The sequence below is a fragment of the Colossoma macropomum genome, unplaced genomic scaffold, assembly GCF_904425465.1.
Source record: "Colossoma macropomum unplaced genomic scaffold, Colossoma_macropomum, whole genome shotgun sequence".
Taxonomy (NCBI): domain Eukaryota; kingdom Metazoa; phylum Chordata; class Actinopteri; order Characiformes; family Serrasalmidae; genus Colossoma; species Colossoma macropomum.
The window spans coordinates 8,550,744-8,572,337 of record NW_023494807.1 but is presented as its reverse complement, the minus strand read 5'-3'; the positions used below and the strand labels follow the sequence as shown (position 1 = coordinate 8,572,337).

At 39.8% G+C, this 21,594-nt stretch overlaps 1 protein-coding gene across 1 annotated transcript; it reads right to left on the bottom strand.

The window, feature by feature from the left end:
* Window positions 1-1,449: 1,449 nt before the first annotated feature.
* kpna4 (karyopherin alpha 4 (importin alpha 3)) lies at window positions 1,450-21,012 on the bottom strand. Its single transcript, XM_036555683.1, has 17 exons — window positions 20,804-21,012; window positions 16,436-16,480; window positions 16,062-16,151; window positions 15,621-15,650; window positions 14,235-14,287; window positions 12,835-12,930; window positions 12,642-12,727; window positions 11,520-11,606; window positions 10,109-10,278; window positions 9,074-9,118; window positions 8,790-8,921; window positions 7,378-7,506; window positions 5,988-6,092; window positions 4,856-4,927; window positions 4,606-4,768; window positions 4,112-4,206; window positions 1,450-3,863 (listed from the first exon to the last, which is right to left on the bottom strand). The coding sequence occupies exons 1-17, from the start codon at window positions 20,870-20,872 to the stop codon at window positions 3,765-3,767; spliced, it is 1,566 nt and encodes a 521-aa protein (XP_036411576.1). The 5' UTR covers window positions 20,873-21,012; the 3' UTR covers window positions 1,450-3,764.
* Window positions 21,013-21,594: the final 582 nt, after the last annotated feature.

Below are 21,594 nucleotides of genomic sequence, written 5' to 3'. Positions count from 1 at the left end.
GATGGTCACGTTTTCTGAAGCAACAGGTGCAAATGCCGGATTCACGATCAAGCTGCGCTCCACATTGCGCATTTAGGCTGGATCTTGGGTGCCAGTCTAGGTTTCTGTATCATCACAAACCTCAAATGTTAACACTATTTGGGTAATTAAGTTTGTGTCGTTTCTATTGGTCCATTCATCAGGCAACAGTATGAATATATAAATCAATAAAACATTAACAGACATAGACAGAGTGATGGAGCTCAATCCCGTAGCTCTGAGAGGAGCTGGAGCCGTTTTCATGATCCAGAACTAATAATCCTGACCTCAGTAATATACATCTAGTGTAAAGCCTCCCCAGAACAGAGGCTGTTACTGCAGCACAAACTCACTATTAACACCTTCATTTCAGAAGAAACGCCAGAGAGGCTGAACTTACGGGCATGAAGTGAGCAGCTCATCAAGCCTTGAATCTAAACTAAGCGAGTGTTTATTTGCACTAATCTGATAACTGCAGAAAATCAGATTTCTGCTTTACAACCAGCCAACAGACTCACAGAAGACGTGACGTAAACATAACGTAAAACTTTTTTGTAAACATCGAGTCGCTTTACCTGAAAATATGAACATACATCATCTAGAAGATGAAGAATATTTAAATCCTTTATTTTGTGTTTGGTTTCTTTCGCTCCAAAAGTGTTTTGCTGCTTCTCGCAACATCCACCATCTGATCTTGCGCATGCTGAGAAATCCGATAGAAATCAGAGCAAGAGTTCACATGCACTGAGAAATCTGATTACTGAGCTGAAATCCAGCCTCTTTATCAGATTTCTTAATCAGATTTCTAGATCAGAGTATGGTGTTTACATGACCATTTGAATAATCGGATAACTGCAGAAATTCGATTATGATTGGATTATTGAGTCCATGTATACGCGCTCGTGGACCATCCGAACAATAGGATAACTGCAGAAATCCGATTACGATCGGATTATTGAGCGCATGTATATGTGCTCATTGACCATCCGAACAATCGGATAACTGCAGAAATTGATTTTGATCGGATTACTGAGTGCATGTATACGTAATAATAGAACCAACAAACGTTTCTGCAGGTTCCCAGTGGTTCTGTAATGTGTGTTTTAATATTGGTGTAAAGGATCCCAATGATTTAAAATGTGACTTGTGACCATCACCACTCACATTTGATGGTTTTCTAACAGGATCTAAAGGTGTCCAACAGGAAACTAGTGGTCTCCAGTGGTTTTAAGTGGACTCCCATTAGGAAGCAAAAGCATCATGTTTTAAATCTTAGTGGTTCTTAATAGTCTATTTTCAGAAGGGAGGCCTATAAAGAGTAAATGCATGTAATTAAAATAAGATTAATTTCTTTGCCTTGAAATGAACTACCTGGCCAAGAAAACCAAGAGCAATACACAAAAAGGAAGGTAATAAAAAGACAAAAGCTGGTATGGTTTCAATATTTATTTCACCAAAGAAACTTAGCCCGTAGTCTATGTTCAACAGGTTAAGCAGACCATCTAACTCCAATGTTTTTATTATTTTATCCCCCGCCTTCTTTGAAACCACATCTCTGCTAACAAGGAATGCTGTAAATATACCCTATGTCCAACAGAAAGTTATGACCACAAAGAGTAATCCGTCTCTACAGTGTTCTGAAACTTCAACACAAAAAGAAAAATAAAAAGGGGCTCTAAGGGAATCAGGACAATAGGATGTACTCAAGAACAGCACTTTTGTTCATGCATCTATTTTTTTTGTTTTTTTTTTTCTTTTTTCTCCATTTTTTGTGCTCTAGAAAGAAGGCACCGCACAACAGTCTGCGAGCCACCAGAGACTTCAGGGAGCTGGATCATCACACTATGAAAAAACATCTCTCCCAATAATAGGAACACCCCAAAATAAGAGGCAGGTCATTTATTTCAAATCATTGAAACTACTGTGAAGACTCTTACTCCCCTAATGTGGCTCGACATTAATTATGACTATCTTATCTACACTTATATTCAAATGTAAGATTGTATCTGTGTTATGCATATAGTTGAGGGTGCTGGCATGTCTGTCCTACGCATCCCATTGTACGTTGTGCGTGAAATGGTTTAATATTCGACTGTTGATCAGGTAGGTAGGAAGTTGGGGGGGGGCGGGGGGGGAGGGACATGTAACACTTCAACAGCAGTTTACTAATTAAAAAAGAAAAAAAATAAAGAAAAAAAGAATAAAAAGACATTTTATACACATAACAAAACTTAAAACGCCTAAAACTATGCTGTAGTTTGGTACATGCAAAGATGTTTTCGTGACTTAAATGGCCTCCGTTTTTAACAATTTCACCCCCATTTAACAGCTCAAAGCTCATGAAAGCTCAAAGCTACGGCAACAGCGCTGCAGAGTAGAAGCTTTAAGAAGAAAAAGAAAAAAGAAAGTAAGCAAAGAAAATCATGCAAAAAAGCAGAAGATTATTCGATTTGGTGAAGATGATCAGCGTCAAACCAACCTTGCTTCCGTTAAGGTAAAACTACAGTGTGAAGGAAGTGATGGGGTTAAATCCCTCAGTTCTATGCAAGCACTGAATATAACCTGAAGCTAAAAATGAAATAAAAAATAAAACGCTGGAGACTAAAAGCAAATCCCAGAAGCTAGAGTGAATAATTTTGTTTTCTTATTTTCCACACAATGGCCCTCTAATACTCTGCCCAAGAGCTCAGTCCAGTGTTGTTGGTTCTAAACCCGAAAACAAAAAAATTGACGTAGTCTCAATTTGTTGTTTTTTTTTTTTTGTTTGTTTGTTTTTATTCTTCTTGACGATTTTTCTTATTATTAGATCAGATCAGCCTCTTCGTCCAGGCTGTTTTTTCCTTCTGACGTTTGTTGCTTTGCTTAATGCTCCTTTCAGTATTCCGATGGTGACTCTCTCCACATGCGTCCACATTCAGCCCTGCCTCGCACACAATCCAGTCAGTCACGCACGTTTTGTTTTTTTTGTTTTGTCAATTTTCCCCACACACACCCATTCGTCCGCTCACTTGCACACGTAGCGCAGTCCGGCGCCGGCGGACAGTGCGGAGAAGCGGCCGGTGCGCTTGAAAAAGTTAAAGTTTCCTCAGCCCGGAAGGAGATGAGCTCCGCCTCCTCGGCACCGAGTCCAGACATTCATACGCCAAACGGCCCACTCATACACATCTCTCACAGCGTGGCCCATTGTGGGGGGGAGGGGCCAACCAGGAAGACTCCTCCCACTCCTCGGAACCTCTCCAATGTGATATGGTTCGTTTTTCCCCCCCATTTGTCGTCGTATATTCGTATTCAGACGTTTCATCTGTTTTTTTTTCTTTGTCTTTACCTCCAATTGCTAGTTTGCGATGTCTTGGTTGTCCCCCGCGGTTCGACATCGTTCGTTTGTTTTTTCGTCGTTAGGTAGACACGTTCCGATGTTTTTGTGAAGTTTCACGAAAATGTTCTCTGAACGCATTCAGTGTTGATGGTCGTGTTTTGCAACATATAGTAGCCACTCACTCTCACTCGCACCCACTCGCCATCACAAACTTCATTTGGACTGGATCCTCCAGGATGCCAAACGAAATCCACACAATTTCTCTTGGATTAGATGCAGCCATGGATCCCATGAGCCAAGCACAATGGATCTAATTTCTCACACTCTCGCGCGCTTCTCTCTCTCTTTCTCTCCTAATTAATTTTTTTTTTTTGTATGTTGAACAGAGTGCTGCATCACAAACAAAACTCTGGCTCTCACGTCGCCCCTTCTAGAACTGGAATCCCTCTGCTGGCACGTTGGCTGACGAATTGAACCCGTACGTTCCGCCTTGGATGGCCTCTGGAACCAGACTCGAGTCTTCGTCGATCTGAGAGGAGAGACGGGCGACAACAAGATCAGCCTCTGCTACTTTTAAAGAGTGAGATGAAAATATTTAAGAGGCACAAAGTCTAGATGACAACCTTATTTTTTTGTGACTAAATTGGAGCAGCAAAGAACTAATCTTTTAATTTAGCGAATTTCTGTATATGAAATCATCCCTCAGTCCCTTCAAATGTAGCATATTTTATGGAAGACTAAATCCCTCAAGCCTCACAAAGTAAGAGCAAAGCTCACATCATCAGATGAGAAGAACTGATCAATGATTTCGTAAGCCAGTTTGTAGATGTCCTCATTTTCATGATTCTGCAGCTGTTCAATCTTCTCCAAGCCTGAATAAAAGAAAGATAAAAATCCACACATACAAAACAATCTAAATATACTGCTCAAGACCAAAGCTTATACACCCAATTAGCTACATAATCACTGTTGTCAGAAGAAAATCTTGTATCTCCAAAATGGTAACTAACAAAACCACACACAACAACAGCAACACCTACTTTACTTTTAATGTCAGTCAATAGAACCAGACTTTTTCTGATGTTTCTTTTGGTCCATTCTTCATGAAATTTACACACAATGTAAAGAGTAACAGGCATTTTCAGATTATATCAAAAACTGAAAAACGACAAAAATGGAGATAGAAGGTTTTCTTCCGACAACAGCTAAATAAATAAATAAATAAATAAATAAATAAATAAAAAACCAAACAAACAAGCAAATTGGCTGACCTCCACATTCTTCAATGAGGTTGGCAATAGTCTCTGCCTCATCATCAGCCATTTTGAGAATATTACTCAGTCCATCCAGGACCACCTGCACCACCTGAGCATCCTTCACCGTCAGCAGGTTGCAGAAGGGAGGGATAACCTGCTGCTGGATCAGGTACGCAACCTAAAGGACAGTTACAGCATGTAGACAGTTACAATCCATGCTAAAGCACTGGAAATAAACAGTCTCATAAAAAGCTGCGAGTCTTACCTGATCTTTTCTGCCACTTATTGTGAGGTTGCTGATGGCCCAGGCTGCCTCCTTCTGAGTGCCAAAATCTCCCTGTAAAAGTACGACACTGATTAGATTGTTACAATAACCTGAAGAACGCTTACTTGACATTTATTTGCGTGAGTATCCAGTACAAATATGAAAACAAATACAGACACACATAAACCAGCTTTCCAACAACAACCATGTGCATCCTGAAAAAGATCAGGTCTGAGAAGAAACGTGAAAGACTTTAAACTTCAACAGGATACAAACGTGTTGAGCTACGCAAACACCGCTTTTCAAAAACGTGTCCAGATGCAATTTAATAGCGCAACACTAGAACAAGCTGCATTTTGAGAATTGCAGCAAGAGGCGCTACATCACTCCCATTTTCAAAGAACCACACTGGCTTCCTGTACCTTTCAAGATAGATTTTAATGTTCTGCAAGAAAGTTTTTAAGGCTCTAAACGACCTTAAATCACCCTCTTACATCGCAGATCGTCTGTCTGTTTATGTTCCAGCTCGTCATTTTAGATCTGCAGATACTGACCTCCTGCGTGAAGAGACTCTTATTCTGCTTCTAAACTGTTCATCTCCATTCCACCTTCTATTAGACAGTCGAGCTCAGTGCTCACTTTTAAGAAACATAAAAACGTACGTCTTAACCTTAAACTAAAAATCTATATCTCAGTATTTCTGTTTTTGATTATAAATTAGTACTCAATTAGTAACTTACACTACTGTTAAGCATAATCTGTCTGTAAAGCATTCTATATAAAATTATTATTATTATTATTATTATTACTATTATTACTACTACTACTGCAACAACCAAGCCTGCCTAACCGTCTTGTACTGCCAAAGTGTTATCTGGTCACCTGTCAAGGCAGACTAGCGGAAAACTGGTTCGCTCGTGTTAACATGAGATACATCATCGCACCTTCATTCCAGAAGAACAAAGAGGATAATGCAACAACTTTGGCAATCAATTATTTTCCATAAAACGTAACCATTTTCAATTACTAGTCTTGCAACCTATGTATAGAAAGAGTATATATTGTTTCCCCAACCAACAAGATTTTTAAAATACATAAATAAATTAAAAAGAAATAACAGAGAATTCAGCACCTTGTCAAGCAGAAGAATGATCATGGGCACCAGGTTGGCATCAATGACTGCCTGGACCTGCTGCTGGTTCCCAGCTGTGATGTTAGACAGGAACCACACTGCCTCCTGCAGGAGAAACATCCAGGTCAACAGAGACACCACACTAACACTCACAACCTCAATTATCACTCTTCTTTGATTATTCTTACTTAATGCTTATTTTTACTTTTTCCTGTAAATACATTGAGCCGGTCTGCATAGGAAAAGCTTGCACTACAGTGTTGGATCAGACCCCAGAGAACTGTGGGAGAAGCCGCAGCCCCTGGCTGAGACAATGGCACTGGGGGAACTGGGAAAGGGGGCGACGTTGAGGCTTTAATCATCAGCCCAATCACAAAGAAGCCTCTGTTTGAGAGTGATGGGCCTCAGATGCACTCCTTTTTCTGCATTGACTCAGTGGTCTTTAGCACCCCCTATTCACCAGTTTGACAACCAATACTCACTCACACAAACACACACCCTATACCTCCACCCCCTACCCACTACTTAACTGTACCCCTGTTGTGAAATATAAACCCTAATAGTCTACAAGTGTTGTTCCTTGGTAGATCTTCATCCACGGCATCAAACCTCTCCGGTGGTCTACATTAGAGTGCACTATGAGTACTATAAACAAAGAGCACCATACAAACATCATACAAACAAGCGCCATGTCTCTACTATCATCATATCCAACACTGAATCTGTGCCAAGCTATCGACAGACGTGCAATGATCTCAGCACCAAACAAGTGCAATAAAAACATACCATATACAAGTTTGTGCTAGGCTGTATTAAAATTACATTTAAAATAATAATATTTTTCAAATATTACAGCATCAGATATTTATGATGTGAAATTTCATGAGCACGTAGAACAGAAGGCTTCGTTTCTTGGTGTATGCAACCTTTTTTTCTGAGCACAGTTTGGATCCAAAGCGCTTATTATAACCAAGATAGAGTGTCACAAACTGAATAAAAACCGACGAATATTCTTAGCAAATAAACCCAAGACTAGCATTCAGAAACTGCATTAACTAATAGAAAAGAGTAGACGAAACATCAGAAACAGACGTTTCTGCATCTGCCATTACTGCTGTTCTATGCTTAATGAACATCTTACAAACCTGACTGCTTGTTTTTATACATTTTCTCCCCTTGAGTACAACAAAGGGAGCCTTTCACAGCTTTGAAAACAATTATTTAACCTTTTTGTATTCTGAACTGCCCGGTAACGAAAACTAATTTTTGTCATATATCAATATAAAAATCCGTGTTTATTATGTGTCACCAAAACAGACCTAGATGGTCTCTTGCCAGGCACAAATCTATATACAGTAAAACACAGTGACAGAAATGTGTGTTTGTAGACCTTGTTGATTTTCTCCTTAGGGTGAGTGAGGAGGGCAGGGAAGTGGCTCAGGGCATCGCAGTTCAGCACCACCTGCGTCTGTTCATCCGTGCCGGTCACAATGTTCCCCACTGCTCGCAGCGCTGCCGTCTACCAGCAGAACAAACAGGCTTATCAGTGTACAGCCTTGAAATATTTCCCTCTGATTACAGATCATACCAACAGATGCTGCATTTCCAAGGCAATAACAACACATTAAAAGGACCAGGTAATGTTTTCAGAAGGGTCCTAAGCATTTTCTCTTCACATGTGGAAGGAAAAAAGGAAAAAAAAAACTAAATAAAAAAAACCCAGTAGTGTGCTTTAAACAAAAAGATTCATTATTTGCCTGTCCTCGCTAGACAAACACCATTGGGTCATGTAAATTATGGCAAGCAAATACAATTGAGAAAGCTGGATTTGAGAAACCTGAATTTCTGCATTTTCATCCACATCCTCATAATACATTCAGTAGCAAAGAACAAAAAGATCAACATACAAGATGTGAACCTCTAGGACAAAGATCTCTCAAAAAGAGTAATTCTTTTAAAATGTACGAAGTCTGTCTTCTGCCTCAGAGGAGAAGCTGTTGAAGCTTAAAAGACTGGAAAGCATTACAGAAGAATTTTTAGAAGTCAGGTACTTAGCTGACAAATGGCTCCAAGGTATATTTGTTGCTTACACAATGACTGTGCATTTATAAGACTTCGTAAGTAGAACATGGACCAGTTGTGTTCATGGACGACTACTGCAGAAGTCACTACCATTCTCAAACGACAAAAAAGTACACTGTACACTGTGGTTGGTACAGTACAGCAGGTAACACTTATCCCCTTTTTCCTTTTCCTGTAAAGTTACCATTTTGAAGACAGGAGGTTTTCTTCCAAACAACAGTGATTTGTTGTTTTTGGGCCTCGAATGCTTTCAGCAAATAAGTAGGTTGTGGTAGGGATAACTCCAACAAAAAAGTGTCTAAAACAGACAATATGACAGAACTGCTATACAGGGGGACCCATGTAGCTTCCTAAACAAAATAATAATAATAATAATTTTTAAGGAAATAAGGTGGTTAATTTTATTACTTGTGTAACGCATATTGAGGAGCCATTCAGGCAGAAATCGTGACAGCTTTGGGTGCACAATTTCCCAGCTGCATTTGTTTGCTGTATATGACCCAGTGGAGACTAATTTTCACCATTACTTCTAACAATTACAGTTAACCGTTAAAGTAACTACAATGTGTTTAAGTGCACGAGGATCACAAACATTATTGTTCTCTAAAGAACAAAGCAAGTATTAACAAATTTCAAAACTCTAAATCTTTTACCTAAATCTATTTTCATTCATTACCCTGGACGCAAGGTTGTGCTATTTAACAGTGCATGGTTGCTGACCTGTACTTTGACCTCCTGGTGGCTGAGGAGGGGCACCAGGTAAGGGACGATGCCAGAGTCGATGACCATCTGGATTTGCTCGTTTCCAGCATCAGTCAGGTAAGACAGAGCCCACACTGTGTCGACCAGGATCTGCCCAGACACAACACACAACCTAGCTCACTCTCAGCTCACAGCCATGCCCACTCCTCACTCATGTAGCCATACACGTACATGTTCACAAGGGAGAAGTTAGTGTCATTGGCATGTACATTTTTCTGTAAATACTGTGAGACAAAACTTACATTCACATCCGTGTGATGAATCAGAACACACAGCGCAGGCAGAATCTGTGGGAACACAGAGAAAACATGAAATAAACAAACAAAGCATCATAACGACTTATTCGAGTCTGCGCAGTCTCCTACAAACAACGGGACAGCCCCCGCTTCCAGTTAAACAGACTTTCTTCAGCATAGCACTTTTCGTCACTTAAGCAAAGCTTAATCTCTAATTTGTTTAAGACCGCAGAACATACATTAAAATTTACATTCTCAATGAATCTACAATGATTAGTTGGCAATTTGCATAACAATAATGCTAATTACACATTTTTTTCTAATGCTCTCTCTTACAATAAACAGATATGATCATTTATATGCATTTTTCTGCCATATAAGGTTTTCACATTTGTTAACGAAGTCTTATAAAGGCTTGTTTGTTTGTCTCTTTCCTGTTCTTAAAGGCTGTGCACGGTTGTCCATTTTTACTGTTTGACCTTGTTTTAAACTGTGATTAATGGAATGGTTTGGCAAACACAATTTTCCATTTAACATGTTTGGAGCCCAAATTTTCCTTCTTTAGAACTTGAGCACTGAGGCCATCATTGCTAACAAACCCTAAAACTCAACAGTCCCCCAAAACATTTCTGTAAAAATTTAATACCAAAAACTTGCGGCTTCAATTGCATCCAGGTCTTAAGGTCATACAGTCTTGTTGATGAGGTTTAGGTCACAGTATGACTAATAACTATTAACAGCTATTAAAATGAAAGCGGTTTGAGAAGTTTTGGTGATGTATTTTTACAGAAACTATATAAACTATTGAGTTCTGGTGTTAGTTCGCATAACAACTCCAGATTTAAGCTAAAAAGATTTGGACTTCAAACAGGTCACAGATTTTTTGCAGAATTACTTCTTTAATTGCCAAATTAACCAGTGAATTACTTAACTAATATAAACCAATATGATTACTAGTATAATATTGACAGTCACAGTCCCACTGTAAAGAAAACAACCAAATTATTGGTTAACTAGCTGACTACAGTTGACCCCACAGACCTCCTGGATGGTCTCCATAGGTGGAGGTGGGTCCTTGTGGCGGCAGAGGTTAACCATGACCCAAGTGACATTGCGCAGGAAGGTGATAGGGATGGAGGGGCTGATGAAGGACAGCAATGGTTTCACCACGCCGAGGCTGATCACATAGTCTCTGCACTGGGGACCATCACCTGAGGGAACACAGCAGCATTAACTCACTCCTATTCACTGTACAGCAGGGGTATTTAATTTAAATTCAATAAGGTCCAGACAGAGGTCCGGAACATCATATCTAACTTGCATCATGATTCAGTGCCATATACTGTATAGTGAAGTAGCCTAGTAGTATAAACATCTTATGTAGTCAACAACTGAATGTCAAATCAAATAAAAGTACAATTTAGTCATATTTCAACAACATTTATTGTCAGTTTTCTCTTTTTAGAGCATGCCATGTGAAATAACTTCCCTCTGACTCACTTTCTCCTCCGACTGCTGTTTCTCGCCTCGAGTCTCAGTGCTCATCGTAATGCAAAGATCTGATTGGCTGAGTAGCATCACGTGTGATATTTACAACGTATGTGGTTGGTTCAATTTAACTTAGATTTTTTTTTACTTTCATTTTAACAAGTTCATACAATAAGTAGAGCTGGGCGGTACGGCAAATATTTGACATTTCAAGATGTGTTCATGATACACACCTTACATCACAACATTTCTTCACATTTGATAAGCTAGAAGTGCAACATTGAAAAAAAAACTATGAATACAGTGATCTATGTTTTTATTCATATCTACAGTACAATAAATACATCAAATGAGTTTGAAATATTAGTCTAACCTAAACATCTGTAACCTTCACGGTTTGTCAACTGAACATTGGTTGCCACCTGCTGTCATCTAACAAAACCTGAGTTTGGAAAAATAGCTGTTGGCTAACGAAAGCTAACTAGCTTGTTTTGCTTGTGTAAGTGATTGTGCTCGGACCCTAGAGCATGGAATCTGGGAGAGGTTTTAGACGGGGTCCCACCCTTGTTTGCAGCAGATTTCGTCATGAACCAGCGCAGAAACTTTGCCCCCAGATATGTATTCTTGTTATGAGATACCAGAAAACGCAGTTTTCCCCTCACAGATGGTCAAAAGAAAGGGCACAATACATCATACAAAGCCCGAATTAAGGAGTTATTTAATACTCTTCACAGTTGTCTTTCACATAACAGAGGGATTATATTAAATTGGAAAATGTTTCTTTAATGTTTCAATTAAAAATAGCTTATTTTATCGCTTTGCAGTTTTTTTTACCTGAAAATATTGGGTTGCTATCCGTATAAGCAGATACTCAATGTTTTAATATCAATACCAGAAGAGAAAAAGTGGTTTTGCTCCAGACTGAAAGTATTTAGGCCAAACGCTGACAGTGACAGTCACTCACCAATGATATTGCCCAGTGCCCAGACAGCTTGTTCACATACATTCTGATGGGGAGAGTGGAGCAGCCTGAGGAACAGAGGAACTGCATCTGCAGACACACACAAGCGTGATTAAAGACAGCATGACTCAGACATTTCTCCCTCTCACAGTGATGACTCACTAGCAGGCTGGCACTGAGGCCAGCATAGCTGCTCTCCACATTCCCCAGAGAAGCACTGTTCTCTTCGTACTGCTTCACTGCTGACAGCACACAAGCCTCATAGCTCTTTCTGAATTTTATTTCAACATCGATCCGTTTATTGAATGCTCTACATGTGCATTCAGTGACTACTTGTCTGTGCTCCGTTCAGTGAAATGGTGATTAACTTAACCTTAAAGCATGTTTCAAATCAAGCATCCAGCTTTATTACATTCTACCACAAACAGAACCTTGAAACTCTCCTTTTCCCAGCAGGACATCGGCCTCCAGCATTCTCTTTTCATTGCAGCAATGTGCAATGTACATAAGTAAGACAGTCATGTGATTTTAACGAGATTAACTTGAATACATTTCCCTAATTTGAATCATCAAACCATTTATAGCAGTGCAGGCTGAAGCCCAGCTGCTGCGTGCTGAAGGCTACCCATGACATAACCCATGATTGTAGCCCTGTCGATCCAACTGGCTAAATGGCTTTTAAAGAAATACGCTACAGTCTGATTCACGCCGTTTTACAGCTATAACAAAATGCACTGCTTTTAAGTTTGAGTAAATTAGACAAATGCAATTCATCATGATTAAACAAAACTTATTTTAATAATCCGACTGTCCTTTTTAATAGTAACTTACCAAGAGAACAAACCAGACACTAAAAAGACATCACACTGCATAACAGTAAGTAAAACATATGCAAATCTTCAGTAACTAAAACATTACAAGAGAAAAAAAAGAAGTTCTTAATTTTAAAGTTTAGATCATATTGAATCATTTCCATTCAACCATTAGTCATGCAACGCTGCCAATGTAAAGGGCAGGAATTCTGTTTATTAAAAAAAGTATTTTAACATTGTTTTGATATTACACAGTAAAATATACAAGCATTACTGTCCACAAAGTTTGACGCATATTTAAATTGACACTTACTGGACTGCACCACTGCTTGTGTCTGCTCAGAGGTTCCTGAAGCGATGTTGGTCAAAGCCCAGGCTGCCTCGAACTGGAGAGATGGACTAAACAACAAAAAACAAGCAGCAATAAGAAAGTAAGCAGAACGCTCACCCACTAAAACAAACGCAAGCTCTTAGTGAGAGAACTAAAGAACGGCATTTAGTCTTACTTGTCATCTCTGTCCAGGCAGTGCACTAGAATGGGTAGAATTCCAGACTTTATCAAGTCATCTATCGGAGGGTTGCGGTCACTTGACAGAAGTTTCCTATAAAGAGAAAAAGCGTTTTCAAAGAGCAAATCAGTAATTACATCTAAATATCACAATTTGCCTCAGCTTCAACACAGATGTGAAATTTCTAGGTTAATGTGGCATAGTGCTGAGCAATATGACCTCAAATCAATATCATGATTAATAGAATATTTTACCTCGATTACAATTAATATAGTTCACTGAATGTTTGTACTGTAAATATACTCTGCATATCTTAATGTAAATTGTCTCAACAGCCAGATCGGAATTCACACGGCTTTTCGTCAATCCAACTCGATATTCGTCATAATTTCGCGCTGCTGAGACCTAATAAACATTTGGGGTGATATTTCTGTACAAAAATCAGAAGAGACTGACCCAAAACACCTCCGTGTTCGAAGAGATTTCGAAAGAAATGGCCGGGTGTATTTCGTAATTGCACCAATCCAAAGAACAAACTCTATCCAACATGGTCACTAATTCAGCCTGAAAACCGCATAAAATTGCCTGCAGTGCACTTGGTCAACTGATAACATCAGTAACAACATGAGAAAGTCATGTGATAAGAGCAGAGCTGAAGTAGGACATTGCACAGCATGTGCATGGTACATAAATACATACAGGGCTGTACAGTTTTACTCACATTTATAATAATAAAAAAAAAAAAACATTCTGTACAAAGAAAAATGTCACTTGCATGCGACATGCCGCACTGCTATTTCTGAGTTGCCTGCATTCTAGTCACAGCAGGAAGGCAATTTGGCATCAGACGAAGCAGCATCTACATGACCAGTAGTCCCAATACTCAAGGTTTCAAAAAAAAAGTACTGTGCCATCTCCAATTATGATACTAATCTTCTTAAACTGATCTTCAATAGGGAAAAAAGCGACCATTCTGATATTCACTGTACTGTCCTGACCAGTAACTCCAATAGAAACAAGCTCCATGCTACAGATATCAAACTGGGTTTCTTCTGGGTCACAACTCCACAGAGTACTCCTCAAACACACGTAATTCAACTCAGCTATTTTGCAAGGTCTTCATGAGTTGAATTCATGCGAATTGGAAGGCCTTCATGAGCGCTGCAGCCCGGAAGGAACTCAGTTTGACACCCCTGCTCTACACTGTTTCGCAATACCACCCGTCTCAAAGCAGCAGCTGGGCTGTACACAGTGAAGCCAGAGACGAACGGCCTCATCTTGAGCAGTTTACCCCTGCAAAACATTCCATAGGTGCTCTGAAAACCTTCAAGGAATGTTTCAGCCTCAGTCGCGTGGTTAAGGCTCTTGGGTGAGGTGCCTCATCAGGAGTAGCTTACCTGGCAGCCTGCACTGCACTCAGCTGAATGCCCTGGTTATCGCTGGTAGCGTTCTGAAACAGAGTTAACAAAAATACTAGAAACACATAGACAATAACAGCACAATGAACACAACATAGACCACCGCACTACTGCATAAGCAGCTTTAGAACAATTCCTTACACTAATCCCACTTCTTCTTTTCACCCCTACCCCTTGTTTTTGAGTGTCACCCTAACCCCTTGGAACTGAGTTACAAGGGGTAGTGGTTACAATCTTCCCCTATGAAATGGGACCCTCAAATAAAGAGAGCATTACTTCATTAACAGCTACTAACGCTGCTCTGTAGTCGACCCTGCCAGTCTGCAGTGACAGCAGAGGAGGGTAAAGTTCAGCTCCTCACTGCTGGGCTTTAGTTACATTTAGGCCATCATATCCTTTCAAAGAGGGGTATAAAACAGTTATTTACTATCGCCCACCGCTAATTCTTTGGTGATATGAAGCTGAAGTCAGCTATTCACCAGCTTCTCGTTCGTATTTTCTCGTTCCACCTTAAATGGCCCAGCAGTTACATTCTGGCGCTTCAGGCCAGAAAATTCTCGCATTTGTGGGTTTCTTTGATCTCTTGCTCAGCCATCTTGCCGGTTTTTCTTCTTTTCCCCTCATAACACTCTGTTTGGAGTGTGCCTAAAAACATTTGGAGGGCCATGTTGCCCTAACACTTCATCCTACCCCTCTATCTCAACCAAAATTGGGACACTCTACACCTAGACGCGAACGCTCAAAACAGAGGGCGGAGGGCTAAGCAGTATGGGGCGAGGGGTGAAATGGGATTGGGCCTTAATAGGAATACTACTGCTGAGCTACTGCTCAGCCAATCAGTACAGAGGTCATTTACACAGAATGGCCTTAAAGGCATAGCAACCAAAGCAGCCTGTTTAATTCTAAGGGATCAAGCATGGTTGGAAATTACTTTTTCTTTCTGTAAATAAATAAATAAATCTATCTGGTTCATATTTACTTACATAAGAACACTAAACAAGAAAGACCAACCAAAATGAGGTCCGTCAAGATTTTATTACAGTAGTAGCACTCAGATTGTATGGGCTCGCTTACTATATTAAAGTTATATTAAATAAAGTTATTACATTTATTAATGCAAACTTTATTATTCCTATTTATACCACAATATGATTATATAATGGAAAATATGAGTTTTGTCAGTACTGCCCAGCTCTAATATACTAAAACAGCACTTTAGCCAGTCACACTGTGAAATGTTTAATATCAAATGTGTAAAGATATGAAAAAGCAGACTTGACACCAAGCCAAGCTGAGCTTTTACATCAGCCTATATTATTAACAGCCTATATATTCATTCAATGAGTCAAAAAATGTTTCACTTACTTGGACTATTGCTTCCAAAGAAGTGTTTTGCTGTAAATAAACCAGAAAACAGGATAAGCAACTGTCCAGTTCACTAAGGAAAGTTGACATTACAAAGAACACAAGTGGACACTAACGACAGACATACAGCACTGTGCAAAAGTCTTAGGCACCTAAGCTCATTGTTTGAAACCATTTATCTTTGCACCAAGTGTGTTTTTACTTGTAAAGACACCATATATCATTGGAAATAGAGGCAAAATTTATGCACATATATAGAGTAATTCAAATTCCTTATTTTGAAAAAAGTAGTTGACATCTTTTTCTCAGCGCCCCTGACATCAAAAGGATTTGTTAATCCAGCACACCTGACTTAACATAATGAAGTACTGAAATTGAAAATAAACACATTGACGTATGTTTGATTATATATTATTTTTAGAGATATTATATTTCTCTTACCGTTCTGAAATCTCCATCAACATCAGAGTCGTCGCAGATGTCCTCATGTGGCACATTTCTCCTCTTCAGGAGGTGCTCGTCCCTTTTATTCTGAGCGAAATTGCACATAATCAGGGCATTCAGACCTTCCTTTTGATCTCCTGCCCCCCAGTTCTATATAGTGCTATATCACCTGAACGTTACTTTACATTGCTATTAATGAAACAATCAGGTGATGAGGACAAGGAACTCCACATTCTTATGTGCTTGACTCAGGGGTAGCATCGAACATCTAACACTTCCAATTACATGATTTTTTCAATATTGTTCAACTAATGAACAATAAAGTTACTTAAAGAGTCAATAATTCGAGGAAACTGCATAACTATGATTACCTTTCTCAGCTCAACCACCACCTCTGTTCGCTGTCTTCTCATAGTCTGTGGAAGAGAGACCAGGAACATTTCAGTGAGTCAAAGAGATAAAGGTCAGATGCTTATTATGGCAGTCAAAACCTGGGAATTTGACCGTGTGACAAGTAGCACAACCACAATGTGTTGAATGATGTGATGATTGTGTGCAAAGACTTTGAATATGCCTAAACAGACAGACGGCACACAAATGCCAGAATTTTATTAAGAAAGAACTCTCACTTTTTGAGAAACCCTGGAGTAAATGGAATTTTTTTAAATCCCATTTTACCAAATACTTATTTTATGAGAGTTCCATGAAAACTGCTACTGATCTTTAGGCTAGTTAGAATTTCAGGTCCATGTTTCTTAAAAATACATCAAGTAGACTAAATTCAACATTCATAGAACATAGAGTTCAAGGCAAGGCAGGTTTTTTTATATAGCACCTTTCATAACCTGCAATCATTCAATCACTGAATATTCAGCATGAAGTCAATGAAGTGCTGCTTCTTATGTTTTAACAGGACTGTAAAATGCTTCTATTTGTGATTAAGTAGGCATGTTACACTATGTGTGTACCTGCACGTGACCATGTCACGAAAGACATGTTGAGAAGCCAAATGTAGCGCTGCATTATTGCTAACCAGGCTAACAACTCTAGCTGGTGTTAGCTAGGTCCAGAAACAATGGAAATATCTCTCTGACAAACTAATGTCTGCACATTGTCCACTAAGGAGAAAACACTTGGGTAGAAGGCGAAAAGTTCATCATCCAGTGTTGTATGTTGACTGTAGTGTTAGCTCATCTGAAGAGGCAGCCTCAGTTACTAGTGCGACTTTAAAACTAATGTTACTGACTTCCCTCTGACCGTTTTTACTAATAAAACTATTTCAAATGTATTCCGCCGCTTGCTGTTGAATTTTTGCACCACTGATCTCACCTACAGCTCTACATTAATTTCACTATTTATTTCGGCCCCTTTTCCTGTGGTTAACAGGAGGATATCTGATCCGTTCCCTGTTGCAGATCCTTGAATAACAATCAGCTGCGAACAGGTTTTAGCATGATAATGTGAGGAGGGTATTTCTCCAGGTTAGTTCTCTCTCTAACATGGGTGGACTTTAAAATTATATCAATATTTTAATTTCTACTCTTCTCACAATAATGATATCACCATATAGCACCAGAGACAACAGGTATCCGCCTGATACAGGTAGAAAATGCTGGATGGGATATCAGAGGGAAAAGAGAATGAATGGGATCACACAGAGATGTGATGCTAGCTATGCAGTTTTTCCTCTGGGTTTTCTCTTCATAACAAATTAACGAACTGACTTCTAATAGTAAGAATTAGAAGAAAAATGTGTTGCGGTTTTTGAGAATTGTTTGGCCAAAATTGTAAATCTGCATCAGGGACTGTTTGTAGTTCACCAATTTTGGGCTTATTACAGTCATTTGATTGGAAAACTTTTACACTAATTCACTTTCCACCCTTAATCTCAAACCCCTTGTAATCAATAACCATATCTCTAAACATTTATGTGGAAAAGACTACAAAATAAAACTAAGTCTGGGCAATTTTACTGTGATAAATTACATCACAATATGCTTTTCTGAGTACATTATGGATATCATCAGTACTTCTAGCATGCTGACCAACTGCCTGTTTCATTAAAAGATTCAATGCAACACGGTATGTAAAACATCACATAAAAACCTTTTGTACTCAAAGTTTGATGGTATGTGGCGCTACTAGCTCTTTTTGCCTGATCCACAAAAAATATTGTGACGTGTCATGTATCGCGAAACTTTGTTGAATTATCGTGATAATTTAGTTTGGCCCTACCGTCCACCTCAACACCCCGATTGATAAACACAAGCAAATGTCACTGCCTAATATTACTGATGGATCAGGTGTCGCGTTCAGTGTTTACATGGAGGTGACAGAGGCAGAGAAACATGTGAGCTCATGCCCCAGGAAGAGAAGCTGTGAACATCCGTTAGCGCTTTGAGAGCAGGCCAAGCGTCTGAGGAATGTCAGTCCAATCCGTGTCACCACACTACTGCGACAGCAACAGACACAAATACATGTTCACACGTGCAGCTGCCCTGAATCACGGTACACAGAATAAAGTCAGAAGCAGACAAAGTGGCACGCAGCATTTACAGTGTACAGTCAAGCATTTAAAGCATAGGACAGTATTTAAAAGGTATAGACAGAGTTTAGTGTCTGTAATGAGTCACTTCACACAGTTCTATTCAGCTGCTTATTTGCATTATTAAAGGCATTATTTGCATTATTGCTTATCATTAAGAAACAAAGGATCACTGAGCTGTTTTGTCCACTGCAGCTTTCGCCACCAACCTTTGCATATTGTTGGCAGAAATGTAAGTAGGAACGGGACATATGAACAATGAAACAACACCAGTGTCGAATACACAAACATGCTTTTGCATGTGCTCCCATGAATATGGCTGGACCAAAGACTTTGCTCCCTTAAATGGGACACTGTTTGCTTTACTAAGGCTTTCAGGTTTGTTTTTTATAGATCAGAGATGCTGGGAATGAAATCACAGAGATCATGTTCTCATGTTCCCAAAAAGAAAGCTTACTAAGTCATTATTCTAGATATGCTTTAGACATTTAGCATCTTAGGCCACCTTCTATAACTGCAAATCAGCTGAACCCTTTAACAGCCTCAGTAACTCCACACTTAATGGTTCTTTAACATTCTTTAGTAAAAGAAATGGTTCTATCTGGAAACACAAGTTCTATACAGAATCATGCCCATGCTTTAACGGTTCTTTGCCTAGTGAAATGGTTCTTTAGACTGATGGAGAACGTGTTATATGATTCTATATAGCTCCACCAAAAAAGGTTCTGATGTCAAGCTTGTATACAATAGAAGAACCCCTTTGCTGCTAATATAGAACAATTTTCAAAAAAGGTTGCTTGTATAACACGTTCTCTGCCTCTGAAGAACCCTCTAAGCATGGACATGGTTCTATATAGAGCTCATGGTTCTATACCGAAACATTTTCTTTACAGAAGAACCTTTTTTTAAGTGTAGGACAATTAACGTTAATCATTAAGACAGCTTAAGTAATGCCATGGAATAAGACTAATTTTAAAAGAACGTGACGGAACTATCTAGAACTGGCTAAAGAAACCAGCCACGCCGCTTGCGAAATATATAACCTAGCTAGCTAGAGCTGCTAGCGATGTCGTTTTTATTTTAAGTCGTGCGCACATTTTGGTGAAAATGATGTCCAAAAACAGATTCTTTCTTTCAAAACGCTAACCTAGCTAACAGCTAAGCTAGAGTGGCTAGTTGAGATACAAAGCCATTACCAATGCGCTGGCTAACTAGTTAGCTTAGCTAACTTCGCTAAGCTAACCCGCTAGTCAACCAGCCGTTAAAAAGTCACGTTTCGACGGTAAACAGTAAAGTTAGGCAATCTGTTGACAATTAGGTTACCTACGAAACTAAACAGTCCTCATAATCCGAGCGAATGTGGGATTATTTCCATCTCGGCCTTCTTGCTGACTGTTCTAGGCCAGAGAAATTGAGTACGCGAGATGCTAAACCTGCTAACCATAGCTTGTTTTTCGAATTTCCCCGTTCCACCTTAAATGCTGCAGCGGTTACACTCTGGCGCCTCAGGCGCTGGTACGCATCTGCTGCAGCGTTTAAGGTGGAACGGAAAAATTCTGAAAAGAATCTGACTTTACCCTCGTTTAGTCATTAGATGGTGCAGCGTGAAAAATGTGCTCAGAATCGACATTTTCGAAAGAACCTCTTTCTTTTTGCGATTATTAAGCGTGTAGCTAAGATGTTAGCCAAGTTAAATAACGTTAACTAAATGACTCATCCGACACAGCTACATCTAAGCTAGCTAGCTAGGATGCTAAAGCGAGCCAGCTAAAGTGAGATTTCGGCGAATGTGTTGGCGAAGGTGTTAAAGAAATGTTAACAAATATGTCAACGAAATGTTATCGGGAGATGGGAGCGAGATTTTAATAAAACGCCGGCTGGATTTTAGCGCAGCGGGGCGCGGAGGGAAGGGCACAGTTAGCCAGCATGCAGCTCCCAAGTAGCGTTAGCATTTCATGCGAAGGGACTTGATGAATAAACCCGGTCCGTCGAGACAGAGCCTTCGCGATCGACGATATAACTTCGTGTGTAAAAAATGCCACACTTGTGGCGAACAAAACAAGACAAATTCGGAGATGCCATGTTGTACAGCTAAAGCGAAAACCGTCTGAAATGTAAACGACGTCACAGCGCAGAGAGAGAGAGAGAAAGCGGGGACTCCCATCCGGAGCCTAACACCGCACAACTAACTCACCTCCAAATCCCGACCTTTGTTCTTGAAATTTTTCAGCCTCTGGTTGTCCAGCTTCTCGTTGTCATTCATGTTTACGAATATATGGATGCTGATATAAGTAAACGGGGAGGAAAAACCGAGCTAGGTTGTCTTTTCGAGTCTCCTTCAGCACAGCCCCTTCTCTTAGCCACCGCCGGACTATTTTTTTGCGAGCAAGTAATAAGCCCGCATTGCATAGTGGGAACGCCGGTGGTATGGGTGCAGCCTCGGTCTTGGGATGCATCTCATTCCGCTGCATTCGCACTTCCGCTTGATCCCTTCACTCGTTCCCTACGTCTGAGGGAGGAGACCCCCCTGTACAAACAATGGCTTACTAGGGACAATTTAATACGCCTTAAGAGCATCACCTCACCAAATCATTTATAATCATTCGTGCTTTAATCCCCAATCTCCTCTACAACACAGCTTTGTGGTCCGCTCACTTCAATTCGAGGGGATTCCCCGGCGCGCCGGCTGTGTTACAAATGCAGTAATGCCTTCATCGGCGCCTCAACTGCACTGAAAAGAATTTCTTATGTAGAGTCACCACTAGTATTGCAGTTTAGCCCAAGACTACACTCTTTAAAAGATATTTCTTCATGGGTTCTTTAGTAAAGGGAATGGTTCTTGCTGTCAGATCTGATTTTTTTTAAACCAGAGATGCTGTGAATCAAACCCTGGGAGCAGAGATCATGTTCTCAAGTTCTCAAGAAGAAAGCTGACATATCAAGTCATTATTCTAGACATGTCTTATAACACCTTTTACATAGAAA